This window comes from Clinocottus analis, unplaced genomic scaffold (genome assembly GCF_023055335.1).
Source record: "Clinocottus analis isolate CAN_PGR_092001 unplaced genomic scaffold, fCliAna1.0.p SCAF_9, whole genome shotgun sequence".
NCBI classification, from domain to species: Eukaryota; Metazoa; Chordata; class Actinopteri; order Perciformes; family Cottidae; genus Clinocottus; species Clinocottus analis.
The window spans coordinates 3,073,750-3,092,230 of record NW_027176251.1 but is presented as its reverse complement, the minus strand read 5'-3'; the positions used below and the strand labels follow the sequence as shown (position 1 = coordinate 3,092,230).

The window sequence follows — 18,481 nt, the reverse complement described above, 5'->3', positions numbered from 1 at the left end:
TGACGGGCGGGTCTGACGACCAATCGGCAAGCGCGGTGCCCCCTCCCCGCGCTCCCGCGGCCGCGCGCATCGCTCGACCAATGAGATGCGCCACCTGTCCGCTCGGCCCACCCGCCCCCCACTGAAATTCTTCCACTGACATAAGAATTGTATGTCAATTGTTTGTTGTCTTACAGTTGACCTCCGATTTATTCCACGGGTATACATTTAAATAAGTAATGGTAATAGTTACTGGTCAAAAGGAGGAATTATCCCGATGCAATAATATTATTTTAACACACGAGGGGACATCATGATGTAATGAAGGAAATATTTAAATGTAGTGGTATCCCTCGTGGTTGTATAATAGCAAATATTCTTATATAAAGACTATGTAACCATGAGTTACATATGGTCATGCTGGTGATGACAGACTGCTCTCTGGAGGATGTCTACAGTACAGGAAGATAGTTAAAAACACTAAAATAATTGATATCCTGAATTCTTAGCATTAATTGAGTAGTGACAATCCTTAACATTCATTTAAATCCAAAATCTCTGTGTTTGCAACTTCAAAAATATGATGTAAAAGTATGTATTATGCTGAATGGATCTTTCAAAGTGTTAAATGACTCATATGATACTACTCTGTTTCAATCCTTAACAAAGTAAGATAATTTTCATTTTCTAGTTGAATGTGGATTTTGTGAATTTAATATGGCAAAGTGCTACATTCCACCATTGTGTTAGTGTGTCTCTATTAGGCTGCCACATGAAAACTAAAGGAACAAAAAGGTTAAATAGATTTAACAAATGCTAAAAATATTCCTTTTAACATGCATCATTCTCTGCAACTCCTTAACAACTAACTGGGACATAAATCCTGAAGATAAAGGAAGTGTAACTTAAATGGCCAATACCAATTCAAAGTTCCTACAATCAAATACAATTTAAAAGTTAGGAGGTCTCCCTCATCATAATTTGAAGCATGACATTATGTCCTTTCTTAAATTGGGTATCCCTTCTTTGAGTGTTTTTTTGGTTTTCAGTTGACATCCAAATTGCAGCGACAACCCAGCTGGATCTCATTTTGTTATCAAAACAAACACGCTCCACTTGTGTGGTCAAATCCGTCTAAAGGCCAGCGACTTTCCCTTTGCGAAGCATTCGGAAACAAACTTTCCTTTGTTCGACTCCGAGCTTCTGAAAGATCTGCTTTGTTTCCCGTGTATTCCCCCAATAGAGAAGGATTCAGGGTGTGTTTACGGGAACACTGAATATGTTTCGGGTATTCATTCACTCCAGGATGATACTTTAGAACGGAGCAGATGAAATGTACGCTGATAATGCATCGGTGAAGGCCGGGGGGAAAAGTCGTGATCATGAGCAAGAATCCGAACATCCAGCACAGGATAAGAACGACATCTTGGAGTGGAGCCAGCCATTGTCCCCTGTGTTGTCGGTCAAGGAGCAATGCACCATGGGACGAGCAGCTTTCTGGGCCCATGAGTCCAGCAGTTTCTTCCCAACACATGACAAAGATGGGATTGTGCAGCTCTGTGTGTGTAAAGTGGGTGTGTGTGTGTGTGAGAGAGAGTGTTTGTATGTGTTTGTCTGTGTCATCACAGCACAAGAGTGACATGTGGCCACGGTGCGCTTTGTATAAAGACATTTTGTACATGTTGTGCTTGTCTTGATGTCATCACATGGCTGGCAGACGTCTTCCTCTTCCTTTTCCCTCCCAGCTGCACTCTGGTAAGATAAAGGTAAGGATTACTTCAGTATGTCTTCCTCCTGATCCACATACTTATACACATATACACATCCAGTACAGGATCTCCCTCACTGTGGCTCCAGCGACGATGTTCTGTCTCCGTTTGCATTTGCGGCACCACGAGTGCCTTCCCGAGTTCCTCCAGAAAGATGCGCCGCTCGTGCGGCTTCGACACGTTCCATTCAAAATGGCCGAAGGCCAGCAGGCAGTCATTCTCTTGGTGCTTGGTGGGACCCAGTTATTTTGTCCAAATAGTCTGTGCAAGTGTAGTAATGGTCAACATGCAGCCTCGACATTTCTGGGGACTTCCATTTACCTGTTGCATCTGATAATTTGCACTAATTATAATTATAACATGCACTGGTTTATGTTTCTATCTCCCAACAAGACAGACAGACTGTGGCTTTAAACCATACGAGTCTGTAAAAAAAAAAAAGCCGAAATGTGGTTCCTCTGGCACATTTTAACACCACACTCCTCCATATATAAAGTGATCTTAATTATGGCATATTTTAAAGAGAAAATAGGATTGTAAATATGTGCTAATTTATTTATTGGTATGGAGAATTGGGCTTCTTTGTGCGCCGCAGCCCACACAGTCTGTGAATAGCTGTGAATAATTGTGGGATGGCACAAACAGTGAATGAGGTTACTGTTCAAAAGCAGACTCTCAAACATGATTGGAGCTTGGTTAACTTCACCGCTGGTAAAACAGATCATTTTCCTACTTTTTCATAATCATAATCAATTAAAGCCTAGAATAAAACACATCTATTAAATGCGAGAGCAGAGAAAAATACATTAATTCAAGAGAGACTTAATTGACATTGAACTTATACATGTGTGCACAATAAAATTAGACTTGTAGAGTCTTTGACTATTAGGCCTCATCGTGACGTAGTCGTATTTAGGGGGAGGGAAGACTGCTGATGCCGAATATCCCCCCAGAGTCTAGACACTGGTGGTGATGAGTTGGCTGACGGATGAAGGGATGTGAAGCGGGACGTTTGCTGAGCTCAGCAGAAAGAGAACCTCGAGCGACAGTAACCACTGCACCAGCGTGCAGCCCCCAGGAAGAAGTATTTCTTTTAATTTCTTAACGAGGAAATGAATTGATCCTTTACTGCAACTGTGTGCCACTTACGAGACATGCCCGTACATTTCCCAGCACTTTAAATTGCACTTCACAAGCATTGTTCACTTAGCAGAACCTTTAAGGCAACAGACTGAATCATCGGTGAGCACACAAGCGCTCTGAGCTCCACATTAAATAAATGCCACTCGGCACCGAGGGACACTTCCAACACGGGCGACAGCCTCGACGCCCGAGTACGAGCCTGTGCACGATGCAGCAGAGGGTAAACAAACCTGTAAGACAAGAATGCTGCTGCTCATGTGACATGCAGGTGACAAATGTCTGCGGCCTCTGTTTGCATTCAAACTGCTTCAGGAAACGTTCACACAGTATCCTCCACCTCCTCCAAGAACATGTGACAATGAAGTCATTGCTCAACTTGTAACAGTCATTTAGCTGCTTATGCATGAGGATACCATTGCTGACACTTTCAAGAGCAAGTATATATAACGGATTAATGGACACGCACTGAGCAAACACCAGTCCATAAATCACTTATCACATACTGCGTGACAGGGGCCCCCTAACTTTTTCCCTGTGGGGGCCACATAACTTTTCCCTTCTCTGATGGGGAGGGGCCGGGGTCAGTTTGTAAAAGTAAAAGTGTGACGATCGCAGCGGTGTCCATGAACGTAAACATTTATTGTTCATTTACGGTCCACTTTTTAGCTTTGTGAGTTGTCTGCTCACATTTGGCCTTGCGAGCTATCGCGCTTGTATTTGTGGCGGGATTTTTAGTGTCGGCGCAGATTGTATTCTTTGGATGCCGTCACCGCCCTTTGACAGATGAGACAAACAGCTTTGTCTTTGCATTGAACAAAAACCTATTGATTGTCCACTGCAGGTTAAATACCCTGCAGTCTGAATACATTTTTCTTAGCTAAACTTTTCGCCATTATTCCGCTTTTTGACGGGGGACACGTCTAGGATTCTTTCTGTGGAGAGGGGGGCGGGGTTTCATGTGCTGGTTACTACCAGGTAAAACTAAGTAGTGATTCATCGCTGGTTTATTTAAATCCAGTTAAGATCTTTACTTGATTGAGAAAACAAGAAATATGAAGAGGTGTTTTGTTGGCTTTGGCTGCATTGAATATTTTTTCTTCTTTCGTAATAATGTTCTATATGATTTCAACCTCCTGGTCCAAAAGAAAGCTTAGCTCTAAGCTGAACAGTGAGTCAGGCAGCCAATATCCTTCATATTTATCTTGGGACCGCTTGAGAATAACTAACAATTTGAATATTACCTGACTTCCACTAGGTGTCAGCAGATCACTAAGTACGTCATGTATGCCACATGAAGAGTTTGTTTTGCTTCATCACAAGTTACTGAAATAAAATCATCCATCTTCAACCCTCATGAGGCACAAACACACACACAGGAAACAAATTGGGAATATAGTTTAATGCCTGAACCTGGGTATCGTACAGTGTATTCAAACATGCAAAATGATCAACCGTACAGAACATTACCATTCGTTCAGTTTAACATTACGCAGTATAAGTAATGCCTCTTAATGAAAACATATAGTTTGTACCACAAAAACTAGTCTAATCAGCTGCCAATAAAAAATCTACCAGTGAAGTAAAACCTGACTATATGCATACCCAATCTAACATCAACGGCTAACGCAGAACTAACGCAACAAACAACATCGTAAAAGCTGCAGTTTAAAAAAATAAAGCTTATCTTTGGAGATGTAAAGACCGTTTTCCAGTTCCTAAACAAATTAATTTTCCACTTTTATTGCCTCCTTGTTCTTCCTCACTTCGTCCAGCTTCTTGTCCTGTTAGGGTTCATAAGCAGAAACATCGCAACACTTTAGTTTACCATTTCAACGTTAAGCGGGACAACGGTTGACGTGTCATTAGAGACTCACCTTCTCCTTGAACTTCTCATTGAGGGCTGCCATCCTTGCACTGCGGTTCTCTTTGTTTGCCTCCATCTTTTGATTGAGTTTCTCTTTTGCCATCTTGCTGAAGTTGCAGTCTTCTTCCAGGGCCTTCTGGATGACCTCCTTCTCGTGCTCTCGTTTCTCCGCTAGGTGTTTCAGCACATCCGCCTCGTAGCTCTGAAATGGCAAAAGATTTTTTTTTTGCAGGTAGAACTTAAATCCCAAACCAATGTGCGAAGCTTGACAGCTCATATCGTGGTATTCACGGTGGTAATTGTTTGATAATACCTTGCGTCTCTCTTCTGCAGCTTCCAGTTTCCTCTTAATCTCATCCAGTGACGTTGCCTTTTTCTTAAGAGGGGACAATGGGCACATGGAGTCGCACTTGCCATCTGGGGTTGAGGGTTTCAGGATGACCTCGAATGACTGACCTGAAGCACGCTTGTTCAGCTCCTTCACCTGGATGTCTGCCGGTGTGTGATGAGGTCGGTGTCACAACATGCCAACACTTTATTTCATATTCGAATTTTCAATTAATATACCTTATTTACTTGATGAATGAAAAATGACTAATTACCAAACTGTGTTGATCAACTGTATGTCAGCAGTTTACTAAATATGGACCCGTCAATTGAGTTTGTCTGACAGAGTATTAAAAAGAGGTCGAGGGCCTCTACTGCCCTTTAAGGGGTCACTGCTTTGTTTAAGAGAAGTCAGAGGAGGACAATAATCCCCGCTGTATGGCCGGATTTTTCCTTTCCAATAAAGGGTAAAGGAAAACAAGACATGACAAACCAAATACTGTTTTAAGAATTTTACAGGTCACCTTTTTGCAATTCATTTTATTATTCCAACCACTTAAAAGTTCCCAGTTACTTGAATAGAGTTGAATAGCATGTTTGCATCTTATTGGCTGTATCAAAGATGTTGAACGCATAGAAACGTTGCTTTGCAATACCTTTACAATATGGTTTATACATTATTTAAAGACATTTACAATCATAAAAAGGTTTTCTGATCGTAAACTACTCAACAACATAACCATTTGTTGTGACACCTACCTCCACAACTTGCCATTTCTGCAGAAGTGTTGCCTCTTTGATACCACTGGAAGAAAACATGAAACAAAGAGTTTATTATTTAGCAAGGGATGTTGAATATTACAAGCTTGATAAGCTTTACATTGGTCAACTGTCTACACATGGAGTGTACGTGTCCTCTCATCAGCAGGAGCAGCAACTTGCTGAAGCATGCTGACAGCTTGTTGTGATAGATAATCGGTCAAGCATGCGAGCACGCTTTTTATTAAAAAAAGAGGGTGAGGGGTGCGAGTTTCCCCTCCCCCTTTACATCTAGAATCAAAACACAGATATTTTGCATACACATCATTCCTCCATGTATACACACATGCTGTTCAATTTGATGCAATTAGTCATCTTCTCAGCATTACACATACACAGCAGTTAGTGCTGCATAGCCGCATATTATACTATACATTATTTTGTTGCATAATTTGTCACAACATGACATGACTTGTCATGCAGAACAAGTTTTCCTGCCCACTGATGCCTGATGTAAAAAGTACAACATGGGCGCGTGACGGCCTCGCGGGGGGGAGGGTCTCCAGCACGGGGAGACCACGATGTCAGTGAGCTAAAAGGTGCTCGAGACTGTTTTTTACCAAAATGGCGGGGGGCGGGGCAGAAGACATGCTGCACACAAGGGCCCGTTCAACACACACACTTGAAATACTCTCTCACACACACACACTTTAGAAAAGGTAATGCAATGTGAGAACGGTGATGAAGGGGAAGATACAATAAATCCTCGACGACACCACTACAAGTGGAGTTAACTAAACTAAACGTTGTTACGCAGTGTAATTGTTGACTCAAAAAAAAACACTACCAACAGCGGGCCAAAGTGAGTCATGGTGTTTATTGAGATGTGTGAATACATTTGTGTTGTGGTTCCAGCATGAATGCATTTTTAAAAGCTTTTTTTTTTCTTCGACGTGCACAACAGTAAAGTCCACTAATTACCGTGACTACAAATGACTTCATCGAACAAACGTAAAAACAAACAAAAAAAAAGTGACCACGTTGACCTTTAACTCGACCCAGACTTGGTTTAAGTGCTCTGAAAGCCCGGCTAAACATTAGCATAAATGCTTTGTTCTCACCGTCAAGTGTCTCGAGTTGAAGTGCTGCTTTTGCTTCTTCTTCTTCTTCTTCTCTGCTCACAACCGCCAACACATCTGCACCTTCTTCGCGCAAAAACCTCCTAACCCCAACCGTCTCCAGAGCTCTTTGCATTCATTGGTCCAAACCGACCAATCACAGGGCGCGTTGTACGCGCAGCGCCGAGAGCGCGAGGCCAAAATAACAGACACACACAAAGCTGGCACGACCCTCGCGGCTTGCGGAGCAAAACAAGCCTCCGTTTACCCAAAGCTATGTCACGTCCAGTGCATCGTCCATGTCAGCCACATTGTGTAGCTCTGCAATTCAGTCAATGTTACATTGATACCTATTATTAAGTTCAAAAGCAGCATACAGTGTAAAGAAACTGGAACAGCTGCTTTTCACTGGCAGTCACTCTCATGAACAATTCACCAGACACATCCATCTGCACTGCTTAATATATTAAAACATCATTGTCATTGTTCTTATGTTCATGTGATTTGAAACGGTGAGACTTTTTTCCTCCTTCCCTGAGTGACAGAGAAAATCTTCCATCACACCCAACATTATAATCGAACAATTCCTAAATACAGATCGTTTCATAGTATATATCTATTAACTTGTGTTTGAAGGTACTGTGCACATTAAACATGAAACTCACATGAGACATTTTCCAGAAGCTGGAAAGCTGTATAGCCGTCACGTTCATCAATAGCTGCTTTATGAAGAGTTGTACTGTTTTGTCTCAATGTATGATGCTAGCATGCACGCTATCACCATATGTTAAGACAAAACACATGATTGATCATCCACGGTAATAAAAACATAGAAAGGGAAACTCAAGGTATTAGTGAACCCACATTAACAAGTGTCTCACGATAGGTAGCATACTGAAAAATCTGCAGTTTCATTGCTTTAAAGTTTGAAGTTCTGATGGTTGATGGTATGTGGCAGCATTTCTTGTAGTAGCAGTTCCCAAAAATTGATCTGAATCAACTACATTACATGCCATATTCAACAATTCAAAGGTGTTCTTTGTTAATCTTGAGTTTGATGAAAGATGCTCCACTGCCTCAGTGAGCTGGAGGATCCCAGCTGGAGTATTTCCCACAATGGGTTGGCTTTCCCAGTGTCGGGAGTATTGACAATGGGGGCACAGCTGTTCCACTGATATGAATGTACCAATCCTTTGGGTCCCAACATCACATGCCCGCTGGCACACAGGACACACCTCAAAGAGCTCCAGGACTCTTACAAAAGCATTTTTCTTCATCTTATGTGGGGCACTTTGTGCTTCAATACAAAATATAGAGGAACATGTTGAGCCGTGAGATAACTATCTATCTAATTAACAACCCTGCAATCCAGCCAACCTTCATTGAGATTATAATATTCACTTCTTGAAGTACATTACACAACACATTGTGAAATACCACAAGGTAGTAAATGAGGTATTATTTATTGGTGTTAGTTTCTAGTGCAAAATTTGACGTTATCCGAATGTGTGCAACAGGACAGACTGTTGACAGTAACACTATTCCTATTAGGACTTCACACTGGAACTGCAACACTGTGTCTCTAATGCTAATGTTACATTCCCATACACGGTACAGATTTGCCCCATCGGGTAGGCATACAGCAGAAGGCAATGCTATATCCACATTTGCTGCACGACACACACACTTGAACCTACAAAGTAAACAGTAAAACAACCCCAAAAATGGCAAAACTTAGAGCTTCCATGTTTAAACCTAAGTCTTGGACAGATTGCTCCACTCTAGAGCTTCAGATTTAAGACAAATCCCCTCTGGTACGAGTGCTTGGCCGTGTTTTCTTCATTTTAATCCTTTTTTCCCGCGTTTTCTGATAGATGAAGCAGAAGAAAAAGACAGAGGATGCTACCTGATAACCCTTCGCTTTGCCATAAACACAAACTACTGACGAGGGTGGGAAAACACAGGAATGACTCAGATCATTGTAATTAAACATGATAAGGGCATAGTGAATGTTTTTCATAGCCTAACTGACTGCACTGATGGTTTTTAGGCTGCAGCTTCAGAAAAGGATGAAGTCTGTATGATGTGACATCTTACATCATTTCTTTTGTGCGTGCAGACTAAAAAAATGCTGCACACACAACAACAATAAATCCTGCAAAACAACAAAACTCAGGCAGCTTCAGGCCGAGAAGGACGCCTGCAGAACTGGGGACCGAATCCTGTACAACCAGGCCAGAAACATGCTGACAAAGTAAATCAGAATAGTGATGAAGCTAGACCGAAAAGATTTTCAGGCATTAACCCAACGCCGTAGAACCTGAATGAAGCCCAAATTCATATCCCTAACCAGCCCTGCTTCTGACATCACACAACCTGGTGGGACGGCTGGCGCTGTCGAATTCAACATACTGAACAACACTTGGCGGTTTCTCTGTGGAAACCTTCTGGTTTCTGGAATCCACCATCACCCAAGAGCCACACTGGGCGCCAAACACAGCCACCATCGGGGGAAAAGGCCCATCGGAGGATGTACTTCCTGTTCAGGAAGGTTCCAACTGATTAGCTCCACAATGAACTCATCTTCTTTAAATCTTCTTTAAAAGGAAAAACTATGTGAATGTCCTTGGAGTGAGTGATGAAAAAGAGGGAGTGATGATGAAAGTAAAGTTTTAATCCTGGTAGCTTCGTTGCACAAACAGTAGCTGCCAACTGCTGCCAGCTAAGGGAGCCCGCCAGTGTCAGAACAAAGAGGTGATTATACCAGACTCAAGGGTGAGAGGCTTACACACCCAATAGATGACAGAGGTTGGTTACACAGGGGTTTACGTTTCTGTTTGAAAAGTAACTCACCATGTACATGCAAGAACACTAGAATCATTTTGATTTCTGGGGGAAAATTAGGTCCCTGAAGGCAGCTAATAGCTGCATGTTTAACAAGAGAAACCCTCTGCAAAATGGCTGACTCATTGCAAGTTTTAATTAGCAATATATTTTACTTGAAAACAAACACTTGTGATGTAAAAACAGCCCTATGTTCCTAAGGATCCCTTAAAATGACACTGATGTTTCCATGTTCTTTATCAGTAGACACACAATACAATTCGGCTGTTTATTTTCATTCATGTTTTCATTGCACTGCTAACAATGGAGGATTCATCAGCATCTACACACTCAATTACCAATCAGGAATGTTTTAATTGCGGACAGACTCATGTCACTCTTGAACTTCTAAGCCTGCAAATGAATGTTATACCTCCGTAAATCTTAGCTTATACCTCTGGAAAGTAATTTTCTCGTTATCCTCAAGGATCTTGTCCAGTATTATTAAGAATTAATCCCAGAGTTCTTGTCAGTATCAGGAGCTACAGCCATCATCGACTCACTTGTCCCCCGTGCTTCATTGTCTATCTCTGATCTTAGTGCAGATACTATTTCAAAAGTCTGTAAGGGCCTGAATACACACACCTTTCCCAATATACAAACATTAATCAAAAATGAATTGGATATATTCATTGACAGACATTCTTCCTCAAATATTAATCTCAAGCCTGCATTGAGCGGTCCTGTTGCATTCATCATAAACCAATATATAGTTAAGAATGGAACAGACGGGTTGACACTGCATGGGATCTTACTTCGATTACGTTGCTTTATATCCAGAAATCAGTTTCTTCTGTGGAAACATTATACCATCTAGTGGTGAGAATAAGACATGTACAGTTTTCTAGAGTTTAACATTTTTTTAAAGACGCTGAACTGACCAACATACTTGCATAGGCAGATGACTTTAGGTGACTCAAAGAAGATTAAAAGTGATGATATACTGTTTGTTTTTAAGAACCATTCAACTCTGTCTAACAGCCCCACAATGAAAAAAGTGTATTGTGGACCATGACCTATTGTGTAACTCAAAATCTTTTCCTATTCTACATCGTCAACAAAGTCAACTCATGTTAATCAAATTCATGCATTGTTGCATGGTCACTGTGTGTTTAATGAATATATTTCTTATGGGTTTAATTCAATAAAATGTACAAATTTACCCATGGACGGATGAAGAAACCACAGGCCCCTGGGTCGAGGAGTTACTTCATTAATTATTCGAGTTACTTGAGTAATCCTTTCAGCCATAGTGTTGGAGTTGGAATAAAAACCTGTTTTGTCAGGAATAATATTGATATTGAATATTAATCCAAGTAACTTGAATAAGTCAATTAATGCTTGATGCAATCTTGACAAATTATTTCCTTGCAAATTTCAAGGGAGGGGGGTAAATTATTTACCCCCCTCCCTTGAAATAGTATGCTAGAAAATAAATCAAGAGTTTAGCACTGGCATATTTCTTCTTCCAGATAAGATATCACAGGGTCTATTAATAACGCTATCACTGTTCGCTCCTCACTGTGCAGGCGCACTACCAACAGCAGAGACTTTGAAGAGGCTTCTGTCCGCCCCTGACAGGCAATCTCAACACATGGTATTAAGCAGACCTCATCTCCTGGGATGCTGACCCAGAGAACAGATTAATGGTTTCAAAGTTGGTTCCTATAATTATTATTAACCATTGTGCTCTGCAGACACAACCATACACTTTTTTTTTTGAGGAGGATTGGTGTAAATAATAAAAGTGTTCATATCCCTCAAAAATGCATTATCATCTAATTGTTTCTTTGTGGGCCGAGCATAAGGCAGTGAGGTATTTTATATTGAAGAGATTTTAATCGGGGATACCTTTATTTTGAAAAGCATTCGATTAACTTCCGGCTTCGGTTTGTGTACACTGACCACAGTCAGCGAACGGCGACGTTCAACTACCGGCCGCTATCGTTAATTTCAGCAGATTCACGTGAAATGGGGGCTTGTCTGGCATTGTGCTCCTTCGCCAGCTGCGTAAGTATCGATCCACAATACCAATATGAACGTTATTCACTAAACTAACGGGCGGCTGTGACGTCAGCTCGCTCTCTTCGTGTTGACGTTAAGGTGAGCTAACGCTAAACTGAGGCGACTGTTAGCTAAAGAATTAGCAGTCCTTTAAGCGCGACGTCGGTGGATTTATTGTCTTTACGTCCAATATCAGCCGCACTGGACACATTAAACATAAAGGAAGTTGGCTTACGAAGATAATTAATCAGCAGAGGGCGTGACGTAATGGGCCATTGAACCTAACCTTAGAACCATCAGGTAATGAATCATTAGTCAATGTCTAATGAGTCAGATACAGTTTGTGGGAGGGAGGTTCATCCACTTGAATCCTGTGTCTATATCAGTATTTACTTTCCCGTTAAATACTTTACCAGCTCAGTATTTCTAATGGGGATATATATATATATATATATATATATATATATATATATATATATATATATATATATATATATATATATATAGTAAAGCAGTTGATCAAAATTATTTGACTTGTCTTTTATTTGTAAAGCCTTTCCTGCCTGAAGCTTTAACCTCTCTCTTTCCACCTCTCTCTCTCTCTCTCTCTCTCTCTCTCTCTCTCTCTCTCTCTCTCTCTCTCTCTCTCTCCACTCTTTTGACCTTCCTCTCCATCATCCGCAGGCCTCCTGTCTGTGTGGCTCGGCGCCATGCCTGCTGTGTGGCTGCTGTCCCTCCTCCAACAACTCCACCATCACTCGGCTGGTTTTCTCCTTCTTTTTGCTGCTGGGTACCTTGGTGTCCGTCATCATGATCCTTCCTGGAATGGAGACGGAGCTCCGTAAGGTGAGACCACTGATCCTCCGAATCCGGTTGTATCACAGTGTTCATGGTTGTATTGCATTCAGTTGCTAGATCCTTGAAATGTTTTTTTAATATATGTTTTCTATATAAGATTAATTACACATTGCTGTCTGTTGTTTTGTAGATCCCAGGATTTTGCCAGGGAGGAAGTGCTATACCTGGTTTTGAAAACCAGGTTGACTGTGACATCATTGTGGGCTACAAGTCTGTCTACCGCATGTGCTTCGCCATGACCTGCTTCTTCTTTCTCTTCTCCGCCATCATGATTCGTGTCCGGAGCAGCAAAGACCCCCGTGCGGCTATTCAAAATGGGTATGTGCTCGATTGAGCTCTTATGAAATACTTGTGTTGAGGGGTGTGCTACTTGTGTCCGTCTGCTGTACTGATGGTGGGTTTGTGACTGTTTACTTTACAGGTTCTGGTTCTTTAAATTTCTGATCCTGATTGGGATTACAGTGGGAGCTTTTTTCATCCCTGATGGAGCGTTTCATACCGGTACTAACAGACTCTGTTGCATTACTATGGACAGTAAAAAGTAGACTGTATATTTTTTTTAAAGCAGACACTGAATTGACTATGAATCATAACTAAATTACTCAAAGGAGAAATATCTATTTCTGATCAACACTTTTTTTTGTTTGTTTCTTTTTCACTTGACAGTGTGGTTTTACTTCGGAGTCGTGGGATCCTTCATCTTCATTCTGATCCAACTTATTCTTCTCATCGATTTTGCCCACTCCTGGAACAAGGTGTGGGTGGGAAATGCTGAAGATAGTGACAACAAATGCTGGTTTGCAGGTACAGCAATCACTTGAAAAAATACATTTATTGCCATATTATGCTACATATTTGCCAATTGATGAATTATATAATTAACGTAATATTTTAATAAGATCTCCTCATCCAGCCAAGTCAATAGCACCTTATTTTGTCTGTGGTTTTAATCTATATGTGTTAATGCATATCTGTGTCATTTCCAGGCCTGCTGTCTTTCACCTTCCTCTACTATGCTTTGGCTTTCACTGCTGTGGTGCTTTTCTACATTTACTACACACAGCCTGACGACTGCACGGAGCACAAAGTCTTCATCAGCATCAACCTCATCCTCTGCATCATCGTTTCCATCGTCTCCATTCTGCCCAAGATACAAGTAAGTGTGGCCCAGTGTAAGACTATACTGATGCAGATATACTAGGAAACACATTAAATGTATGTCTGTCCTGGTTGTTACAGGAAGCCCAGCCACACTCCGGTTTGCTCCAGGCATCACTCATCTCCCTCTACACCATGTATGTCACTTGGTCCGCGATGACCAACAATCCAAGTGAGTCTCCTCTGGTCTTGGTCCGCAGTTGCAGCTCCTTTCTGACGGTTCTGCTTGTTCAGTTGTAATCATTCTCACTGTTTTCTGTCAATACATTCATTTGCTGGTTAACTGCTGCAGCATTTTGATCATGCTGGTAAGTTTTTACATGGCAAGTTTTAGGGACAAAGAGCTGCTTTTTGCTTATAGTTAGCACACCTTTCCTTGTCTCACGCTTGTGGTGACAGTAGGGTTAGTTGTCTCTATAGGTAGGCCTTTGAGAAACATCTACACAAAACACATTGGAAATGCATATAGAGTCTATACACAATCTACATACAACTGGACTGTTTGTCATTCCAGAGAACTTCCTCTTTCTTGGTTCACTGATGTTGTAACACTGCACACACTGTTGTCCTTGCTAGATATCATATGCAAATGCTGCTCAATTTCCATCGCATACATGACTGAAGCAGAAACGTACCACTACTAACAGGAAAATACAACTAGTTCTTAAATGTCACTGTTAACAGTGACATTTAAGGAGCGTAATCGTGTTTTTTGTATTATGATGTTTTTAATGATGTTACTTATTAAAGTGTAATAAAATACCTTATGTGTGTGCGCTCGGATGTTTTAGATCGAAATTGTAACCCCAGCCTGCTGAGTATAGTGTCCAACGTCAGCACCACTGAGCCGTCTGGTGACGGCGCCACAGGACAGGTGCAGTGGTGGGACGCTCAGAGCATTGTTGGCCTGATCATCTTCCTCTTCTGCACTCTCTATGCCAGGTAGGTTTAAAACCACCACAAATTATACGCCATGTACAGTTTGGTATTGTTCCTGGTTTTGTAAACCCGTCTCTCTCTCTCCGCCTCTTCCTCAGTATCCGTTCGTCCAGTAACACCCAGGTAAACAAGTTGATGCAGACGGAGGAGGGTGGAGGGTCGGGTGGAGAGGGTGTGGTGGGAGAGGACGGCAGACTCAGGGCCATGGACGACGAGGAGGAGACAGTCTCTTACAGCTACTCTGTTTTCCACTTCCACCTCTGTTTGGCCTCTCTGTACATCATGATGACTCTCACCAACTGGTACCAGTAAGTATCCCTCACCTACAGACTGTTTGAAGTGTAACGTAAGGACAGAGACTCAGCCTTTTCTTTTTTTTTACATCAGCCTTTTTCAAAACAGCCTTCCAGCAAGTTTAGCTAGTTCCAGAGTCCTGACACTGTGCATGCTGGCTCACTAGCATGGCTTACGGGGCCCTATGAAGGAGCTGAACCATCTTTAAAGAAGTTTGCAATCAATAAATATGGTTTTAGTTGAACTTGACATAATCCAGGTGTGAGTTTGATTACAGAATATTAAAATATTAGCTAAACATATGAATGCAAACAAACAATTGTATTACCCAAACTGGCATGATTCTTCAGATATGTAATGCAATAACTGATGCAAGAATGTACGCATGTTTGATGCTTGTGTGATGCTTTTTGAAACCAGAAGCTTTCAGAACAGGCTTTGTAGGCCTCTCATACGGCCACTAGAGGGCACCTCACCGCACTACAAAGTTATCCATTCCTTTGGACAGAGCTTGACTGTAATTTTCTAAAAATGGAAAAGCCCATCCCCTACAGTGAAGTTTCCAATCATTCATGGGCCATATGTGGAAGAATATGAGGACACAAGTTAAGCTAACTTGGTTTAACTTTTGCTTTTGCTTCTTGTCCTAACTCAGACCAGAAACCACCACCCAGGCCATGCAGAGCACTATGCCAGCTGTGTGGGTGAAGATGTGCTCCAGCTGGTTGGGCATCGGACTCTACCTCTGGACCCTCATCGCCCCTCTCATCTTCCCCGACAGGGATTTCAACTGAGTATGCTTTGTCTTTTTGCTGTATTTGGCTGTTTAGTTACTTTCCCTGTGTATCCGGCTGTGTGAAGGATGCTATGAAGAAAAAGGGAAGGATATCATGAAGGAAATACATTTATTTTTGTGGTTGTTTTCAATTAATTGCCTCTTTTTTTGATTGTGCTTTTGTTGTTTTACTCCTCTCAGTGTGAATCCTTAGTGCGACAATCACTACAGATTACTGGAAAATTGATTTTTTTCTTTCCCGTAAACCAGATTGATGATGGTTTTTGCCGACAAGAAGTCATTATTTTTCGCCAATGACTCCCCTTCACAGGCAACCCCTGATGTAGTCTGAACTATCGCAAAGACTCAACAACAAGCCACTTTCTCGATGCCTGTGACTTCTCTGATTGGCCGGGTCTGGAATCCCTGATTAGCCGGACTCCCTTTAGTGCTGGAGGCAACGAGAAGAGCCCTCTTTTCGGAGCCCCAGAGTGAGTTGACTGTGAGAACTAGATAAGACTAATATGACACGCCCTACAGATCATAACAGGGCTTCCCCTTAAGGGGCCGGCTGTATGCAAATCCACGTCATTACACCTCAAGCGAGAGATTCTTAATAGACCACCAGTCAAATCTCAGCTCTTCCTCGTCCACTCCAACGTAGGATATTTTATCTCTGGTGCTCTGCCTTTCCATGCCTGGCTATGTTTGGCCCTGTTTAGCCACAGGCAGCCACCTGCACCAGTATAGCAGTCTGTTTGAAGCAGGGAGACACGTATTGATCCACAGCAATCAGCGTCATGCGATGGGCAGTGGTACGGTTCAGGAGGCGGCATGTGCGCTCACAAATGCCTATTATTTCCAGAATGTTGCAGCAAAGCGTGCTATTGAGATAAGTTGAAGGAAAAAAAAAACTTTTTAATAGTTAAACAATAGTATATTTCAGAAATTGTGAATTGCTGTTAAATGGTACTGACTTTCAGAGTATTCATGGTTGTTATGGTGGTACACAGATTGTATCGTTAGATAGGTTTAAATAATACTTTTTTTGTACTTTATAATGCTTTTGGTACAATCCTGAGACTGTTATTGTTTTGTGTTGTGTCACTATCAAACATTTCAATGCCCACAAATGAATCAGATTTCCTGTCTGGCCTCATAACGAGTATTATAAATGGACTGTTGCAATTCATTTTTCTGTGGCAGAATTGGCAGTTTTAGATCCTAACTTTTCAGAAAAAAAACCCTCCCACACACTTTCTTCCTCACTTGCATTCACAGATATGTAGACCGGTTTCTTTACAAAACAATGAGAGATCATCTCTTAAATAAGTTGGTAGATCAATCATGTCACACTAGTATAATGACATCAGTCATAATTACCAAAACCTTGTTATTAAATATATCTCAATACAAGTGAAGAAGACAGTGTGCGGGAGTTTTTTTGTTCTATTTTGGTATTCTTCTACACACCTGTTGACCTGCTGGTGTGTGAAAGTTTGCTCTATTTGGACTTTAACGTTTAAGATTTAAAAAAAAACGTGCCTTATTGTGTATAGTCCTGCGTTTCAACAATATTAAAACACTAATGCTGACGTGTGTTATTATGCCTTGCCTTACATTGTGGTGAGTCGCTCATCGACTGTCAAACAGGCATGTGCTTCTGACATGAATTAATATTGTAATTAATGTATAAAAGCTGTTTTTAATAAAGCTAGGAATACATCACTCATTCTCTGTCTTGATTGAGCCTCAATTGAACCCGTTCACTTTGTTTCCAGTAACGCAAAATGTCCAATAGATGAGGGGGATTTAAAAGCCCCCAAGGATGTTATTGATTGTACATAACATCTCCCTGTTTCTAATGCGTCACCAGGGTGCTGATACAGGGTGCCTACGTACATCACCAGCCATAGATCCAGGTCATGAGGTACCAGAGTTGGGGATAAAGGAGGGGCTGATCTACACATCACAGCATGTTCCCTACTCTGGGTGAAGTACAGATGTATATCATAAGCCAAGATGACAGTCCAAAACAAGCAAACCATATGCTTGGCACGTTGCTCAGATGGGTTGCCTTTCTCTTTGGCCTCACTCTGCCACGTCCCCTGCTGTGTTTCACTTTTCCGCCGCTTAAGCTCTTGACTCCGCTTTCTCAGCCACAGATGTTTCGTCCCTTAACTGTGTGTTTGCTCCGCCACTCAGCTTCTTGTGACAGAAGCCCAAAGACTCGTGGATCTAAAAATAGTTAGAGCGCTGACCAGCTTTTTGCCTAATTGTAAACTGAAGCCGTGAATGTGTGTGTGATGTATCCCTTGTTTCTACTACAGACACACACAGCAGTGTGTGCCAGTGTTTGCAACCTCTGCTGTTTCTATTTCCTTTTTCTCGCCTGGCTGGCAAACGGAGCTTGTTGGTTTTGGCCCGCTGCAGTCACTCCAACCAGTTGGCACGGTCTGGATGTGTTCAGGACACACTACCCCTCCTGTCGACTCCCACTACGCCACCCCTCGCTCAGCCTATCCATGACAATCCTGAGTTGATGGATCGTGTCGCGGTTGAGCTGATAGAAGGAAGTCCCCTTTCCTTCGCGTGCGGCGGCAGAAACAAA

At 41.8% G+C, this 18,481-nt stretch overlaps 2 protein-coding genes across 2 annotated transcripts; one reads left to right on the top strand and one right to left on the bottom strand.

Moving 5' to 3' along the window:
- Positions 1-4,271: 4,271 nt before the first annotated feature.
- stmn1b (stathmin 1b) lies at positions 4,272-7,096 on the bottom strand. Its single transcript, XM_068569608.1, has 5 exons — positions 6,963-7,096; positions 5,842-5,887; positions 5,069-5,247; positions 4,766-4,957; positions 4,272-4,672 (listed from the first exon to the last, which is right to left on the bottom strand). Exons 2-5 carry the CDS (start codon positions 5,855-5,857, stop codon positions 4,616-4,618), a joined length of 444 nt encoding a protein of 147 aa, XP_068425709.1. The 5' UTR covers positions 5,858-5,887; positions 6,963-7,096; the 3' UTR covers positions 4,272-4,615.
- A 4,640-nt stretch (positions 7,097-11,736) lies between these two features.
- On the top strand, positions 11,737-17,598 carry serinc2l (serine incorporator 2, like). Its single transcript, XM_068570467.1, has 10 exons — positions 11,737-11,852; positions 12,531-12,692; positions 12,835-13,022; positions 13,126-13,205; positions 13,371-13,508; positions 13,691-13,860; positions 13,944-14,034; positions 14,654-14,804; positions 14,900-15,109; positions 15,751-17,598. Exons 1-10 carry the CDS (start codon positions 11,814-11,816, stop codon positions 15,887-15,889), a joined length of 1,368 nt encoding a protein of 455 aa, XP_068426568.1. The 5' UTR covers positions 11,737-11,813; the 3' UTR covers positions 15,890-17,598.
- Positions 17,599-18,481: the final 883 nt, after the last annotated feature.

Bases quoted from the DNA above. Each gene is read 5' to 3' on its own strand.
- stmn1b (XM_068569608.1), bottom strand. The intron at 4,958-5,068 runs GTATTATCAAAC...TTGCCATTTCAG, and splicing joins CTGCAGAAGAGAGACGCAAG to AGCTACGAGGCGGATGTGCT. The intron at 4,673-4,765 runs GTGAGTCTCTAA...GAACCCTAACAG, and splicing joins ATGAGAAGTTCAAGGAGAAG to GACAAGAAGCTGGACGAAGT.
- serinc2l (XM_068570467.1), top strand. From the start codon at position 11,814: ATGGGGGCTTGTCTGGCATTGTGCTCCTTCGCCAGCTGC. The intron at 13,509-13,690 runs GTACAGCAATCA...TGTCATTTCCAG, and splicing joins CAACAAATGCTGGTTTGCAG to GCCTGCTGTCTTTCACCTTC. The intron at 13,861-13,943 runs GTAAGTGTGGCC...TGGTTGTTACAG, and splicing joins CCATTCTGCCCAAGATACAA to GAAGCCCAGCCACACTCCGG.